We start from the raw sequence: 18,253 nt of genomic DNA on the forward strand, positions 1-18,253 counted from the left end.
TGTTTTTGATGGAATGTTCTGAATATAGGTTACGTCCATCTGTCCCAGTGTGTCATTTAAAAAGTGTCTCTTTGTTGATTTTTGTCTGGATGATCTATCCGTTGATATAAGTGGGGTGCTAAAGTCCTCTGTTGTTGTACTACTGTCAACTTCTTCCTTGTCTGTTAATAGTTACTTTATGTATATAGGTGCTCTCATGTTGGGTGTCAGAGTATTTACAGTTGTTAAGCCTGATTTAATGGTGATGAACTCTTTTCTCTTGTTTGGGAAATTTTTATCACTCCTTCTGTTCTGAATGATAGCCATGCTGGATGGAGTATTCTTGGTTGCAGGTTTTTTCTTTTCAGCACTCTGAATATATATCATGCTACTCCCTTCTGGCCTGCAGTGTTTCCTCTTAGAAATCAGATGATAGCTTTATGGGATTTCCCTTGTATGTGATTGCTCTGTTTTCTCTTACTGCTTTAAAAATTCTGTCTTTATCACTCCGTTTCCCATTTTAAGGATTATGTGTCTTAGTGTGGACACTAAGGGTTGATTTTGTTGGTGGCTCTCTGTGTCTCCTGGATCTAGGTAAGTAGTCCCTGCTTCAGGTTTGGGAAGTTTTCAGCTGTTATTTCTTCAAATAAATTTTCTGCTCCCTTTTCTCTTTTCCTTCTGCGATCTCTATAATATGACTGTTGCTACATTTGTGGTGTTGCTGGGTTCCCTTTTTCTCTCTCCTCTCCAGCCTGGTTGTTTTCCATTACCCTGTCTTCCCAGTCACTGATCCATTTGTCTACCTCCTCAAATGTGCTATTCATTCCCTGTAGTATGTTTTTAATTTTAGTCATTGAGTACATCTCTGGTTCTTTTTATATTTTTATCTGTTTGTTGAAGTTCTCACTAAGATCCTCCACTCTTTCCTCAAGTCCAGTAAGTATATTTATGAGCATTACTTTGAAATCTTTATTGGGTATATTACTTATCATCTAGATTTCATTTAGCTCTTTTGCTTGGTATTGTCCTGTTCTTTCATTTGGGACATATTCCTCTTTCTCCTCATTTTGTTTCTCTGTGTTTTTCCCTGTTTATTTAGAAAGTAAGATCTGTGTCTTGATCTTGAAAGTTGTGCGTTTGTGAAGGGTCCTGTGGTGCACAATGTGCACAATGTGCCCTGTTCTCCAGAACCAGGCGCCTGAGGGGTGACTTTTATATGAGTTTTGTGCACCATACTGTTGTGGCTCAGCCGCATTTGCCTTCAGTCCAGTCAGCTCCAAATGTCCATTTTGCTTGTTGTGGGCAGGGTTTGGTCCTCGTGCTGTCAGGGGCCTATTTGGGGCGGGGGAGGGCTTATAGTTGGACAGTATTAGTAATCAGTCCAGATGCCTGCCTTCAGCCCAGTAGTGGGGACTACAGTTGCACAGAAGTGCAGGGTACTATCTCTTTGATTTGAGAGGCTTTGTTGATTAGTAGGGCCAAGAGATTAGGTGTCTGTTCAAGTCAGTCTGCTGGTGCTTCAGTCAGACAGGTGTGTGTGGTTATCTTCCCCACTGCCCAGGGCAAGAGTGATTTTGGAGTGATGGTGTTCACTGTCAGGGCTGCTTGTAGGATGAGATCTGGCTGCAGCTGCTTTGCAGGGACTCCTGCCCAGTGGGGCTTCTTGAATGGAGTGATTCAAAGGAGAACGCAGGAATGGGTGCACAGTGTTAGCAAGCTATGTGGAGAGTATTCACGTTGGTTCCGCAGATGTCTGGGTATCTAGGCTGAGGTAGGAGGGAGAGAAATTGCACCTGCCAGCTCTTTTGTTCTTGGAGAAGTTTCCTACAGATTTTTGCTTCTCCAACACATGTTCTTCTCAACACAGATTGAGATTATGTTAAAAAAAAAAAATCTTAATGTATACCCCAGGCACTTTTCAAATTTCTGCTTCTGTGCTGTATCTAGGGGGATTGTTTGTTATGCTCTCTCTTTAAGGGTGGGGACTCAGTTTCCTGTCACCCTCTGGCTGTCCCAGAGCTAAACCAGCTAACTGTAAAAACCTTTGAAGTTAAGCCCCACTGATTTTCAAAGTCAGATGTTAGGGGGCTTGTCTTCTCAGTGGAAGTCCCTCATGTCTGGAGTACCCCGTGTGGGGTCTTTTCCTCTGCCTTCTCTGTGCTAGTCCCTCCTGTTTGTGGTTAGTCTTACTGGGTAGTTTGGTTTCAAACTGTGTCTCTGCCCCTCCTATCCTTTCTGATTGGCCTCTTCTCTGTGATTAACCCAAAGATTTCCTGGGTGAGTTGCACTGATGCGGTTGTTATACCTAGGTGTTTCTGTGTTAACAAGGTGAACTTAGGATCCTCGTACTCTGCTATCTTCCCAGGTTCCTTCCAAAGTTTACTCTCTTATTTTTAATGACAGCGACTATATTCACTGATGACAGTGAACACCATCACTCCAAAATAACTCTTGCCCTGGGGTGGGGAAGATAACCACACACACCTGTCTGACTTTTTGATGTAATGAATTTACATACAATTCAGAGTTTCTATCAAACCCCTAATCTGTACCATTTTCTGAATTTCTACATGTTTCATAAATGACATTTAATGTCATTAAATCCATATACAGTATGGATTACTGTACTTTATTATATCCTTCTCCTTATAATGGACTTGCCTATGAGCCAAAAACTGTTTTTTTTTTAATGACATAAAACTATATTCACACAGGAAAGCAAATTTCAAAGATCTATTGATTTTGTAAAAAAAAATACCTAATTAGAATATTCGTTCAATCCACCAGTGCACTTGACTGTTGGAAAAAATGAATTCATTTTGTTGTTCCTCTTCAGGTTCTCGAACAGTATGGCCTGATGAAACTATGGGACCATTTGGACCTCAGGATCAGAGATTCCAGCTTCCTGGGAACATAGGTTTTGATTGTCATCTCAATGGGACCACATCACAGAAGAAAAGCCAGGTTCATAAAACTTTACCTGATGTTCTCGCAGAACCTTTATCAAGTGAAAGACACGAGTTTGTGATGGCACAGTATGTGAATGAATTTCAGGTAAATTGTTAATATCATTTATTCTGTTTTTCTGATTATTAATACTATATTAGTTTCTGATCATTGTGAACATTAATTTAAAAAGTTTTTAAAAATCTTAATTCCAGCATATTCAAAAACAACATACATAGCTTTTAAAAACTTGGCATTGTTCTATACAATTCTATATAATTTTTTTTTTTAAAGATTTTGTTCATTTATTAGAGAGCCCAGGAAGAGGAGCTGGGGTGGGGGGAGCAGGGATCCTGATGTGGGGCTCAGTCCCAGGGCCCCAGGACCATGACCTGAGCAGAGGGCAGATGCTTAATCAACTGAGCCACCCAGGTGCCTCTAATTTTTTTTTTTTACTTTTTAAGATTTTATTTATTGAGAGAGAGAGAGAGCGAGCATGCGTGCACGTGAGCACACGGAGAGGGAGAAGCAGACTCCCCACCAAGCAGAGCCTGACCCTGAGATCATTACCTGAGCCAAAGGCAGATGCCCAACCGAGTCACCCAGGTGCCCCCCCCCTTTTTTTTTAACTTTAGATTACAATCTCTTATAGGTAAATAATTATTCAAAAATACATTGTTTAATAACTGCTTATTTCAAACATAACTTCTGTATTACTAAAAAGTTAGATGTTTTCACTTGCAAACAGTAATAATTTTTATGTGGAACAAATTCCAACTAGTTTTATACTCCAAGGTATTTAAAACTTAAGAAAATTTTGAGATCTCTGAAATTCTTCAGATATAGTAAATTAAAAAAGATAGTTTTTTTTGTTTGTTTTTTTTAGAAAATGTCTGAGATGGGGGGGTGCACCTGGGTGGCTCAGATTTCTGTCTCAAATGAATAAAAATAAAGGGAAATTAAAAATAAACTGGTATTTCTCACCTAAATGGAAAGTTACATGCAATTCAGAGTTTCTATCAAACCCCCTAATCTGTACCATTTTCTGAATTTCTACATAGTTTCAGGCTAATTTTTTGATCAAAGCCATAATATTTATAGCAGCAGCCCCTCACAGTTGTTATGGTTTATATCAGATAACCTAACATTTGGAGACAGTTGACCTCCCCTGACATTTTATCTCCGATAATTCCTTCTCTGTCTTCTTGGCTCTTCTGTCTGCCAATTATGTTATTTCCCATGTGTTTCTGTCCATCTTATTTGAATTACTCCCTGCTCACTTAATTCCTTGGCCTCCTAACTTTTTCTGTTTCTGACATTTCTGATTCTATATTTCTCTCTGCCTGCCAAACATCATTATCTGAATGTCTTAGGTTCCCCACCCCCCCACGCCTCAAAACGTGTCCTTAACTCCCCTGTTATCAATAGCATAAGTGACTTAGTCATTCTCCCACTGTGCCAAGACAAAAATTATACTGCCAAACTTCCACTTCTCTCTCCATCATATCCCCATACAGAGTGACAAAATTGCATTGCTTCTACCTCTGAAGTAACTTTTAAATTATTTGTGTCCTTTCACTTCCCACTAATAAAGCCAGAGTTCAAGGCCTCTGTATCTCTCCTCAGTTCTTAGAGGCATTATAGTGAGATGGACTGTGAAGCTAGGATAAATCTTGCTTCAAAGGTTAACTCTGCCTTTTACTTAATTTTTTGACCTTGAGAAAGCTACTTAATATTTCTGAGCCTCTGTTTCTTTATATGTAAAATGGGGATAATATCTAGCCCCCAGAGTTGCTATGAGGATTAAATGTGAAATGTACCTAAAACGCTTAAGTACAAGGTGATCAGTAAATATTGGTTGTTACTGGTCTATGACATGCACAGTAATACTAGCATTAGCTTTTTATATCTGATCTTGCTATTCTTCATTGTTTATAGACTAAATTCAAAATTTCTTTTTTTTTTTTTTTAAGATTTTATTTATTTATTCGACAGAGACAGCCAGCGAGAGTGGGAACACAAGCAGGGGGAGTGGGAGAGGAAGAAGCAGGCTCATAGCGGAGGAGCCTGATGTGGGGCTCGATCCCATAATGCCAGGATCACGCCCTGAGCCGAAGGCAGACGCTCAACCGCCGTGCCACCCAGGCGCCCCTAAATTCAAAATTTCTTAATGCGGCCTAAATCACTTTCCACAATTTTGATCCCTTATCTTTACCACTTCACCTCCTGCTACTCTGTACTCCCTCTGTACTCAAATCACACCATACCTTTTTGTTTGTTTTTTTTTAATTGTACCATTCTCTTTGACCATTGCATATGCTTGCACTGTTTGTATTTCTTGCTGGACTGTTTTTCCTCCTGAGTTTCTAACCTCCTTTCTACCTATTCTTTAAACTTACCAAGCATACACATTAATTCACATGTAGCTCAAATATGATTTCAACCTTTTCCTGATTTTCCCCATCTATACAGCCAGAATACTTCCTTTGTAACTCTGTAGCACTTTCCATATTGGATTACATTTATTTCTTCATCTATTTTTCTTCTACTTATTCTTTTAAACCTAAGAGTGCGGGCTGGATTTTTTACCGTCGGGGGGCTGCTCTTGTCATAGTGTCTGATGTATAGTAGGTGCCCTACAAATTTCAGTTGAATAGAAGCCTCTAAGCTCGTCCTGTAGGAGAGGCTATATATTTAAGGATGTTATTTTGTAAGTTAGTGCGATTATCCCCATTTTACAGATTACAGAACAAAAGAAAGTATAAGTAGATCTCAAAGTATCAGAAAAGGTAACATTTTAAGAATTGTCATGGCATTTTAGTTTCTTAGCCAACTTCTGCTCATATCAAGTCTTAGAATATTAGTATATTTATATGTTTGTTTTGAAGTTTTTAAATGTTTTTATTACCCCACCGCCAGTTAATTATTTTTAAAAACTTTCAGGGAATACAAGTTTATAACAGATCAGATATTGTATTTGAACTCCAGCTTTATTTATGTGTCTTACTCGTCTTAGGGTAGTAATGCACCTGTTGAACAAGAAATCAGCAGCGCAGAAACTTACTTTGAAAATGCCAAAGTAGAGTGTGCAATCCAGACATGTCCAGAATTGCTGCGAAGAGGTATATTGTGCTTCATATATTTACACTAATCTGTATTAGATAATGTCAGTAATTTTCTAATATGTTAAATAATGGAGTCCATAGGCATTGCAATACTTTGTCACTTAATATTTTAATATGTCTGGTCAGAAAAGATTACATGGCCAAGGTGAGGTCTTTCAGATGTCCCCTGACAGCTGCAGACTTTTTTTTCCCTGAAATCCTTCTACTTCTGGGTGATTATTATACCTATAATTTCATGAACTAATACATAAAGTACTGTATGTATTAGTATTAAAATTTTAACAAACTTTTTGGAAATTACAAGACCAATAACAGGTAACTTTACTTGCTCTACAGAATTGTTGACAGTAATTTCAGTTCAATAAGAGCAGATGTTAACCAAAAGTTCACTTCAAATTCTTTTTCAAAAGTAGTATTTATCAACCTAACATGGTGCTACAATAATTTAACTTAATCATCATTTTTCTAAAGAAGTTCTTTTATATATTGCTTCTTTAAAAGGAAAAATAAAAAAAAAAACTTATTTTCTCCCTGGAATTTTTTTTCTTTATAGATTTTGCGTCACTGTTTCCAGAAGGAGCTACCAACAAACTAATGATTCTGACTATAACACAGAAAACTAAGAATGATATGACTGTTTGGAGCGAAGAGGTAGAAAATGAAAGAGAAATGCTTTTAGAAAAGGTAATTCTTTGCATTGCTGACAGTTTAAATTTTATGATATTTAAATAGCAGTAAACCAACATTTTAAAATGATGGGTGTCTTTTTAGCATTTATTCTCTGCTAATGTAATGTATTTCAGTACTAAAGGACCTTTAAATCTTTTCTGAGAATAAAAATGCCATCATTTTTTGTTTTGGGTTTTTTTTTTAGTATCTTTGAAAAACTTAGGTTCTGTCCAGTACTTCAGTTTTTTTATATTTGTGTTTTAAGAAAATTGGGAAATATAGTAAAAATGGCAAAAAAGTAAAATTAACTGTTCATACCCATCACTTTCTCTCTTTAAAGTAAATTAAATAAAAAGTGAAAATTACTCCAGTCTTCAAGGAATAAACCATAATAGTGTACACAGTAATGTATTATATACCCACATTTTTTCCTGTCCTTTGCTTTTTACTAGAAAATGTTTTGACACCTTTCCATAGCATTACACATAGATTTCATACTATGTAAAATCTGCATAGTATTACATTTCATGAGCAAACTATAATTTTTAAAATTCCCTTAGTAATTTATAAGTTGAAAATCAAACTTTCGCTATTATAATCAGTGAATATATATGTGCATATATTTTTATGCACGTACTTTTATCTGTAGATTCCTAAATAGGAAATTGCTGAATCCAGGGTGTTCTATTCATTTTAAGTTTTGTTGGATGCTGCCTAGATTGCCCTGGTATATATGTTGTCACCATAGCTTACCCTGGATGTTATTAGCATTTCTTTCTATTTCACCAACCTGAGAAATGTGAAGTGGTAACTTAAAGTCTTCTATTTAAAAATATGTATAAATATATAATACATAAATATGTAATTGTCTTTAAGAGTTTGATTTTGGGTTATATGAGTTTCTACAAGATAGGAAAATATTCTTTTGCCTGTGTAACAGGTCAAGATTAGCTTACTTGGGCACTGTAAGTATAATTGAAAAAATCCCCTTTAATAATTTCCATGTAAGATGTTAGCAATTTTTTTTATATTGTCTTTAGGATCAGATATATGGTTCTTTTCATTTGTAAATTATAATTTATATACTGAACAGAATCTTTTAGGATAATGACTTCATGCTAAAATGTCCCACATATAACTTTGCTAATAAATTTCCTATAGTCATGATTATGAGCAAGTTACATGCCAGTTAATAAGGAAGTTACAGAGAAGCATAAGAACTGTCTGATTTTAAAGAGATCTGAATTTAGAGAGTTGAAATTTAGGCAGTAACTCAAACATTTTCTATTTACCTATTAAGGCAGTATTTACCTAATATATACTTACCATTGTTATCATGTAGTCACTATGAGTTAAAGATTCTGAGCCTTATGTGATACTGACCCCAGTATAATTGTCAGTTTTTTATAACCAATTTCAGGACTTTGAAATGTCATATTGTTTCTAATTTTATAGTGACCAAAGCTATTTTTTTCCTATGGAAAAAAGATTTTTCTCTATTAGATATGTTAGTGATTATTTTAGAACCATCTGTAGTTTACTCTCAGTAGATATTTTATGTTCTGTAGTTTGTCTATTGTAGTTTTTTCCACCAGATGTCAGTGTTTGCTGTTGATGAGCAGAAATCTTAAGTACTTGAACTAGTTCTTCTTGTGATAATTTGGGATTCTTTTAGTTAACTTTTACCATTTCTATTGTTTTGTTCTCCTTGTAGTTTTGTGTAGTTTTGTTTCTGCTCATCAAATTGATATATTTTCTAATGACTTTTCTAGACCATATTCAATTGGTTTCCTGTTTAAGAATTAAGAGGGTTAATGAAAGGCAACAAGTATAAATATTAAGTATGAAGATAATATTGTGTTCTTTATCTTTTTTATTATTTTACAAGAAAGTGCTGGGAGAAAGTAAGTTAGCTTAAGTTGTTTCCTCTATACAGAGGAAGTTTGCTGATTTCTGCTAAAGAGCCACATAGTAAAGTTTTAGGTTTTATAGGTTATAGGGTCTCAACTACTCAGCTCTACCCTCATATTGTTAAAGCAACCATAGACAATATATAAATGAACAGACATGGATATACTCCAGTGAAACTGTATTTACACATAGAGGCACCCAGCTGGATTTGGCCTTCAGGCTGCAAGTTGCTAACCTCTTATTTTAGGATATGGCCCATCTTCCTCAGGCTTAAACTTTTGGGGATTTCAGCTAAATGCCAGACGTGCTCAGTGAGGTCTTAGCACTCTCTGTGGGCCAGAAATACATTACCTAGCACTGCACCAACCTCTGGTAACATCATGGAGCTCCCAGACACCAGTTGGCACTCTCTGCAAGGCCGATTCCTGAAGGAATCTTGCCTTGGGAGTGCACAGCTCCATCCTTGGCTACTGAACCAGGGTGAATTACTCTGCATTCTACTTGCGAACCCCATTTATGCATCTCTCTTCCAGATGCTTCAGCAGAACTCTTGCAAACCTCCTTAGCTTAGTGACCATCACTTTGCTTGAAATCTTCTCCTTTGCCCTGTGACAAACACTGTTCCAGACAGAGAGCTGGAACAAATAATGGGGATCACCTAGTTTGTTGCCCTTCTCTCCAAGATTACAGTTTTGTCTATTGTTCAGGATTTAAAGCCATTGCCTCATATTTTAGTCAGTTTTATAGCTTTCAGCAGATGGCAAGTTTGATAGCTGTTGTTCTGTTATGGCCAGAAGTAGATCTGTGTCCTTTTTTTTTTTTTTCTAAACACACTAATCTGGTCCTAATATTTGTTACTGTCTTTTTCACTGCTTAGACTTATGATAAGGCTAGTAAAAACATCATAGGAATTACCAAGTAGGATGGTGAGAACAAGATTTTGAATAAGTGATACACATACATGGTCTGTAATAATTATATACTGTACAAAAAATACAGAGGGTATATAGTGAAAATTATCATGGATAGATGTCTTTGTGTAACACAAATATGTTTTTAAACAACATTCAAATGAGTGGTTCATATCTTTTCATTATGAATATTTTCCCTTTCTTACCTTATTTTTATAATACAAAAATAGTAACTAGATTTTCTAATTTGTGGCAAATTTGGGAGTTAATAGCACAGAACTTATTAGAAATTGTTCCTAAAATAGGAAGTAATTTAGAAGAAAAAATACAGTTTAGACTTTCTGAAGGAAATGAAAGTGTTGAATGACCCATTAATTTTTTGGACTGGCAAAAATAGTCTTTATGACTTTATATCTAATTTATCATTAGTTGTATTTTCTTATTAATCTTATTGAGTTCTCTGTTTGAAGCAAAGGATTTTTGAAATTTTATTTTTCAGTCTATCTTCAGCATATTATTTTTGTCTTTTTCTCTGCAGTTCATTAATGGTGCTAAAGAAATTTGCTATGCTCTTCGAGCTGAAGGCTATTGGGCTGACTTTATTGACCCATCATCTGGTTTGGCAGTGAGTATTACATTTTGATAATCAGATTAACTTGAAGTAGGAATGTTTTTTTATTATAAAATTGTTAAATGATCTATTTCTACCACAGTTACCATTATTTAAGACAGTTTTTAAGACTCACAACTTTACCCAAGGAAGTACCAGTATGAGTCAGCTCCATTCACAACCTTTGAGGGACCACCATCACTTACAATTAAGTTTTTCTATCTGTCTTTATTATTTTGCATCCTCACTAGTAAATACTTTTACGTTAATGAACTTGGTAGTTACAAATTAGCAATCATAGTTTAAGGAAGAAAACTTTTTAGAATTAAGAAAATATGGGTGTTAAAAGAAATATTTATAAATGTTAACTTCCAGGAAGTTGTGTGTCTGACATTATACTTTGAAGAAAATAAGAACCGCTATTGTGGTCACATTTTAAATTTTGGGTGTAGCTTTGAGTTACAAATAATAATGAAATTTTTTGTGTCTTAAGATAGGAATATATACTATTTCTCTTCAAAGTCAACTTACATGTAGACTAGAAATCAAAAACTTACTTTAAAGTGATTGTGTACAGTTAGTGTTTGGTTCTGGGTAACGTGTAATTTGCTAGGATTATTGGTTTCACATTTCCAGAAGCACAGGTATTGGATGAAGAGGAAGTGCTTGCTCACATGCAGTACCTAAACTGCCCTTTTTATTTCTTGATTTTTTTTAAATATTTGAAGTATTAAAATAGGTATGTGTTGATATTTACATAAAAACTATTACATCATTGTCTTTCTTTCTAATGAATATGACTTTTATTTCCTCCAGTTTTTTGGACCGTACACAAACAACACTCTTTTTGAAACAGATGAACGCTATCGACATTTAGGATTCTCTGTGGATGATCTTGGCTGCTGTAAAGTGATTCGTCATAGGCTCTGGGGTACCCATGTGGTTGTAGGAAGTATCTTCACTAATGCAACACCAGACAGCCATATTATGAAGAAATTAGGTGGAAACTAACAGTAATGTTGATTTATTGGCTGTACAATTTGTATGTACCATTTGTGTTGATCTATAAACACTCACAAAGCTTTAGTTTTTAAAATTTACTTATTTCTAGGTATTTCGACATTTATGGATTTGCAGCATTGGCAAGTGGTATGAGATTTTTAAATCTCAAATGTTTATCCATACTATCATTGAATACATGTTGATCATATCCACATTGTATAGAATGTGGTAATTAACATGTAACCAGGACATGATCTCATATTGTTATTTCATCCCTTTATTGGAAAATCCTGTTTTATTTTTCTCTAAAAATAAACCACACATTTGGATCTGTGTTTTTTCATTGCAATATTTTTAAAATACAGTTCTTTAAAAAGAATACTGTAGTTTTTTATTTTTAAGCATTTTTAAAATGCAATCGAGAATTCTAGATCAGTGTAGCTTTAAACTTGCTAAGTGTTAGCAGTGTATGACTTTGAAGTAGTGTTTATGCTGGAAAAGAAAAAGGATAATGCTACATCTTTATATGTAAAAGAATATAAATCTCATTCTTATGCATACTAAAAGAATCCTTAACTCCTAGATTTAGGCAGATAAATGTAAGTTATTTTGACAAAATAGTACCTCAGCTGCTAAATCATATTTCTCCATTTTAGTAAGAGAAACTATGATACTTTACAGAAATGCCTCATTTGTGACAGAGCTTGTTTTTGCAGCATTTTTAACTTAAAAAGAATCATCTTAGATTTGTGAGGCTTTTGCCAGTAGGAATCTCAGAATAAGTAACTTCTACCAGATGAATTAATGAAACGGATTTTTCCTGTATAAGTGACTATTTTTAAAAGGAACACCTGAAGTTGATTAGCTCACAACTTGATTTAAAACTCTGCTTAGTTAACATGTAGCTAAGTGTTGCTTAATGATTCAGAGTAATGGCTGCAGTTTTCATTCACTATGAAAACTACAAAGCAATAGGAGGTATGATAGGTGTACTTTTCTGCATATGTAAGTGCTCAAATTTTCATCTATGTAAGCAGCACCCACATCAAGACAGAACATTATTGGCACTGCTCCCTTCACTGTCCCTCCCAAGGGTGACCACTGTCCTGATTTTCTGCTGCATAAATTAGTTTTGATGCTTTATGCTATATGAAACCATATATAGTATGTTCACTTTCATGTCTGGCTGCTTTTCACTCAGTGTGAGAGAGATCAGTCCTTACTGTGTATGATTATAAATCTGTTTGCATAGTTTTTGCTAAATTTCCTGTGGGGCAAAACTCCCAATTCAGAACCACTGAGAATGTCTGGAGATGATAACTTTTGTCGCAATTTGGGGCAGAGTGAAAGGGGTAGTACTTCAGGCATCTACTAGGTAGAGGTCAGGGATGCCATTAAACATCCTACAGTGTGAAGGACAGCTCCCACAAAAAAAGAATTATTTGGTCCATGGCCTTGCAGCACTCGCATTGTTTCTACTGTGCATGTTGTTTATTCAGGCATTCCCTACCTTGTCCCATTGTATGAGCCCTGGTTCCTTGAAATGTCAGCATTGGCTTTAACAATTCTAAAGTGCCATCTACTGGTTGAAAAGGATACTTATTCCCAAAATGGCTATATCATTAACAACCAGAAACAACATGAGAAGCAGTAATTGCCGATTACAATATTTTTAATGAAATGTTATGGCAAGATGAGGTTTGGGAAATATAATCCCAAGGGACGCTTACTGAGAAACAGTAGAAAATAGATTAAAATGTACTATAATAAAACATAGGTGTGTTTTCTCACTTATTCAGGATTGCATAAAGAAATCGTACATTGAATTATCCATCTTAAACATAAATTTGCTACCTTTTAAAATAAGGGTGAACTATTGAAATTAATTTCGACCTGTCACTGAGAAATAGGTTTTGTTGTGAAATTTGTATTTTGACAAGAACTTAGGAATTACTGTATGGAAGTTAACTGTGGAAAGGGATCATTCAGATCATCTGACCTGTATCCCTCATTTTGTAGGAGACAAAATGGGAAACATAGGAGCATGCATTAGGTTACACAGCTAATGTTAAGACCCAGCACTGGAATCAAATCTATATATTTTATGTATGTATATACACATACATACATATATATAAATTTCTATAATCATTGTCAAAAAGTTTATTTAGTGATGAAAAATATCAAAAAGTTGCAGCATTTAAACTGAAAGAACTTTCAGGTTACATAATAACTGTTGCCACATTTCATAGATAACTTTGAACTCTGCATACTTTGAATTTCTTTGAAAATGTACTGAAACCTATCTAAAAATTTCAATTATAGATATTACACTTCAAACAGTGGTTCTCTGGCTTCAAGTGTAAAACTTTCATTTCTTTTTTTTGGACTTCTGTCACTTGTAAAATCAATATAATCCCTACAGAATTCTGCTTTTAGTTCCAATTCTGTTTCCTCCTCTTACAGCTGGTTCTCATGTTGCTCCAAAGCAGGATTTCTCTACCTCTACACTGTGGACATTTTGAAGCTGTTAATTGTTGTGGAAGCTGTCCTGTGCATTGTCTGATGTTTAGCAGCATCTTTGGCCTCTGCTCTCTAGATGCCAATAGCAACCCCTGGTCATGGCAAAAATATCTGAAGACATCATTGCTAGATTTGGGGGGGTGGAGGCTGAATGTTTATCTGAAAAATTAAAGTGTCCTAAATTTATTGCAACAAGCCTGTCCCCATTTGAGAATTACTGCGTCCTCAACTCTATTTGTACATTTGAATTACCTGGGAAGGCATTTAAACATGCGAGGATTTGGTCCCCACACCCACAGACTGATTTTATTAGTCTGATGAGGCCTGGCGTAAGTATTTTTTAATGTTTCCCGGGTGCTTCAGATGTGCAGTCAGCATTAAAACCATCAGTATTTGAAACTAATAGAGAGCCATCTAAGGAAATAAGAGTGGATTTAATGTATTAAGGAGGTATAGGAAAAACGAAGGCTACATTAAGAGTGACCTAATCACTGAGTAGAGATGGCAGGGTAGGAGGACTCTAGGCTCACCCTCTCCTGCATTTAAAAACTAGGTATCACTCACATCTCAGTAAATAAACTAGAGCAATCTGAAGACTGGGAGAACAAATTTCACAACTAAATGTAGAGAAGAAGCCACATCTGAGAGGTTAGGGAAGGCAGAAGCGGAGGTCAGGAGCTGCCTACAGGGGAGAGGGAGCCGTAGGCACAGACAGGAGAAAGCACCAGGGAGCCCACATGGGGAAGAAGAATCCCCATAATGACTGGCTTTGAAAACCAGAGGGGCTAAATTCCATGACTTTGTATAACCAACAGGACGTGGAGCTTTAAAAATCAGCCGACTCAGCACTGGGCCAGGGAAGGCGAGTGATAGCTGGGTCCCCACACTTACTTAAAGACAGCAGCTTGCAGAGAGGCACCATTGAAGTGACAGTTTGGGACAAACAAGAAGGTGGACTTTTTATACAGATTTTGGAGCATGTTGGGGAACTTATCCAAGAACAAAGAAGCTGTCAGGTGCCATTTTCCTCCCCTGCCCCCCACGCATAAATACAAAGCCACTTGGCAGAGGTGGCACTGCACAGATACTTGCTACCTAACCTGCTGTCCATGTGACCCTCCTGGGGACCCCCCCCCCCCCCCCCCCCGCAACAAGCCTGCTGACCTCAACACTGGGCTCAGCACAAATTTTGTTAACCCCCCCACACACACTCTGCCCCACCAGTGCCTGCACAGACACTGGGTGCCCACAACTACCACACAGCCACCACACACCATGCCCCTGGTGGCCACCATGCATTGTAGGATTCCGCCTAGGACTAGCAGCTCAGCACAAATTTAGGTAACACTGCCACCCTGCCCTCAAACCCTCTTGTAGCTCTTCTCCCTCAGAGCCAGCCTGGCTGGGTCTCACACCACATCGAGCAGGCACAGCCCACAACAGGCAGAGAATCAGGGCAGACATCTGGACTGAAAGAACAAATGACCCAGACACAATAGCAGGATACAAGCAACACATGGGAGACTTCCCTGAATTGCCAGGTTATGGTGAACAGGGGACACTGCACTACAGGGCACAGTAGGAACTCTTCTTCATAAAGCCACTACTTTCAAGAGCATAAAATGTAGCTGACTTTCCTAACACACAAAAACATAGAGGTAGAGAAAATGAGACAGAGGAATATGTCCCAAATGAAAGAATAGGACAAAATCACAGCAGGAGATCTAAGTAAAACTGAAATAATATGCCTGATATGAGAATTTAATTAATGATCATACTGGACTTCAGAAAAGGGTGAAGGAAATCCATGAGAACCTTGAAAAAGAGGTAAAAACATACCATAGGTAAAGAACTCAATACATGAAATTAAAAATACAATAGATGGAATAAATAATAAGCTACAGGAAGCAGAAGAATGTATTTGTGACCTGGAGGATCCAGTGATGGAAAGCATTTAAGCTGAATAGGTGAGAGACAAATACCACATAATGAGAATAGACCTAAGAGAACTCAGTGACACCATCAAGCCTAATGATATTTGCATTATAGGGATATCCCAGAAAAAGAGAAAGGGGGGCAGAAAATGTATTTGAAGAAATAAAAAATCCAGGGAGGGAAAGAGATCCAGATTCAGGAGGCAGAGAGATTTCTCCAACAAATTCAACCCAAGGAGCTCCACACCAAGACACGTAATTAAAATGGCAAAAAAAAAAATAGTAATAATTTGAAAATTTGCAAGCATTGAGAAGATAGTTACATACAAAGGAAATCCCATAAGGCTAAGCATCAGCTGATTTTCAGCAGAAGTTTTGTAGGCCAGAAGGGAGGTGGGTGATATATCCAAAGTGCATAAAGGGAAAAACCTGCAGCCAGAATACTCTAACCAGCAAGACCATCATTCAGAATAGGAGAGAGTTTCTCAAACAAAAGTTAAACGAAATCACAACCACTAAACCAGCCCTGTAAGAAAGGTTAGGGAGAATCTAGGAGTGGAAAACAAAAACCGTAAGAGTAAAAAATACAAAAACAAGTATATCTGTAAAAGTCAGTCAAGAACACAAAAGTATCTATGGGTCACCTGGGTGGCTCAGTTGGTTAAGCATCTGCCTTCAGCTCAGGTCATGATCTCAGGGTCCTGGGATTAAGCCCCACGTCAAGCTTCCTGTTTAGCAGAAGTCTGCTTCTCCCTCATCCTCTGCTCCTCCTCTCCCACCTGTGTGTGCATGCTCTTTCAAATAAATAAAAATCCTTTTTAAAAAAAGGATATAAAATATATCAAATATCTGAAACATAGAGGGGAGAGTAAATGAGTTGAAAATTAAGCAAGCATCAGCTTAATATAGACTGCTGTATGCAGATTTTACATAGAAACCAAATGGTAACCACAAATCAAAAACAGTGATACTCAAAAAAAAAAGTAAGGAATCCAAGTACTTCACTAAAGCCAACTAATCATGAGAAAAAAGAGCAAGAGAAGAACAGACGAACTACAAAAACAACCATAAAATTAAGTAACAAAATGACAGTAAATACATACATATCAATAATTACTTTGAATGTTAATGGACTAAATGCTCCAATTAAAAGGGTGATGGGATCAATAAAAAAGCAAGACCCATCTATATGCTGCCTACAAGAGACTCATTTCAGACCTAAAGAAACATGCAGATTGAAAGTGAAGGGATGGGGGAATATTTTTTGTTACAAATGGAAAGGAAAAGAAAGCTGGGGTAGCAATGCTTCTATCAGACAAAACAGACTTTAAAACAAAAACTGTAACAAGGGACAAAGGCACAATCCAACAAGATATAACAATTGTAAATGTTTAAAAAACATTTATGCATACAACATGGGAGCTCCCAAATACAGCAGCTAATAACAAGCATGAAGTAATCAATAGTAATACAATAATAGTAGGGGACTTTAACACCCCATGACATCAATGGATAGATACCCAAACAAAATCAACAGGGAAACAATTATTTTGAAGGACACATTGCACCAGATACCCAAACAAAATCAATAGGGAAACAGTTATTTTGAAGGACACATTGCACAGGATGGACCTAACAGATCTATTCAGAACATTCAATCCTGAAAGAGCAGAATACACATTCTTTTCAAGTGCACATAGAACCTTCTCTAGAATAGATCTCATATTAGACCACAAAACAAGTCTCAACAAATTCAAAAGATTGAGGTCATACTAGGTATCTTTTCTGACCACATGCTATGAAACTACAAATCCACTACAAGAGAAAGTCTGGAATGAACACAAATACATGGAGGTTAAATAACATGCTACTAAACAATGAATGGGTCAACCAAGGAATCAAGGAGGAAATAAATACATGGAGACAAATGAAACAATGTTCCAAAATCTTTGGGATTCAGCAAAAGCTGTTCTAAAAGGAAAGTTTATAGCAATACAGGTCTACCTAAAGAAGCTAGAAAAATACAAATAACCTAACCTTACTTCTAAAGAAACCAGAAAAGGAACAAAACCCAAAACTAGTAGAAGGAAGGAAATTATAAAGATCAGAGCAGAAATAAACAAAATAGAAACTAGTAAAAAACAATAGAACAGATCAATGAAACCAGGAGCTGTTTCTTTGAAAGATCAACAAAATTGATAAAACTTTAGCCAGACATAAAATAAAAATAAAATAAAAATACAAAATAAAATAAATTTTAAAATAAAATATAAAAAAATAAAAGAAGGAAGGAAATTATAAAGATCAGAGCAGAAATAAACAAAATAGAAACTAGTAAAAAACAATAGAACAGATCAATGAAACCAGGAGCTGTTTCTTTGAAAGATCAACAAAATTGATAAAACTTTAGCCAGACATAAAATAAAAATAAAATAAAAATACAAAATAAAATAAATTTTAAAATAAAATATAAAAAAATAAATAAGGGATGGGTGGTAGGGGAAGACTCAAAAATCAGAAATGAAATAAACAATCAACAAATACAAAAGACTAAGAATATTATGAAAAATTATATGCCAGTAAATTGGACAAATAGAAGAAATAGATGCAATCCTAAAAACTTATAACCCCCAAAATTGAATC

The 18,253-nt window shown here is 36.0% G+C and overlaps 1 protein-coding gene across 1 annotated transcript in view; it reads left to right on the plus strand.

Annotated features, from left to right (window-relative positions):
• MMADHC (metabolism of cobalamin associated D) overlaps positions 1–11,482 on the plus strand; it is a 54,558-nt gene extending 43,076 nt beyond the window's left edge. Inside the window, exons 4-8 of the mRNA XM_008686970.2 lie at positions 2,816–3,033; positions 5,942–6,047; positions 6,604–6,734; positions 10,080–10,166; positions 10,968–11,482. Of these exons, the coding sequence (XP_008685192.1) occupies positions 2,816–3,033; positions 5,942–6,047; positions 6,604–6,734; positions 10,080–10,166; positions 10,968–11,162 (737 nt within the window). The 3' untranslated portion in view covers positions 11,163–11,482. The remainder of the gene's footprint in view (positions 1–2,815; positions 3,034–5,941; positions 6,048–6,603; positions 6,735–10,079; positions 10,167–10,967) is intronic.
• The last annotated feature ends 6,771 nt before the right edge of the window (positions 11,483–18,253 follow it).

The sequence above is a fragment of the Ursus maritimus genome, unplaced genomic scaffold (assembly GCF_017311325.1).
Source record: "Ursus maritimus isolate PB19 unplaced genomic scaffold, ASM1731132v1 scaffold_1, whole genome shotgun sequence".
Classification (NCBI taxonomy): Eukaryota; Metazoa; Chordata; class Mammalia; order Carnivora; family Ursidae; genus Ursus; species Ursus maritimus.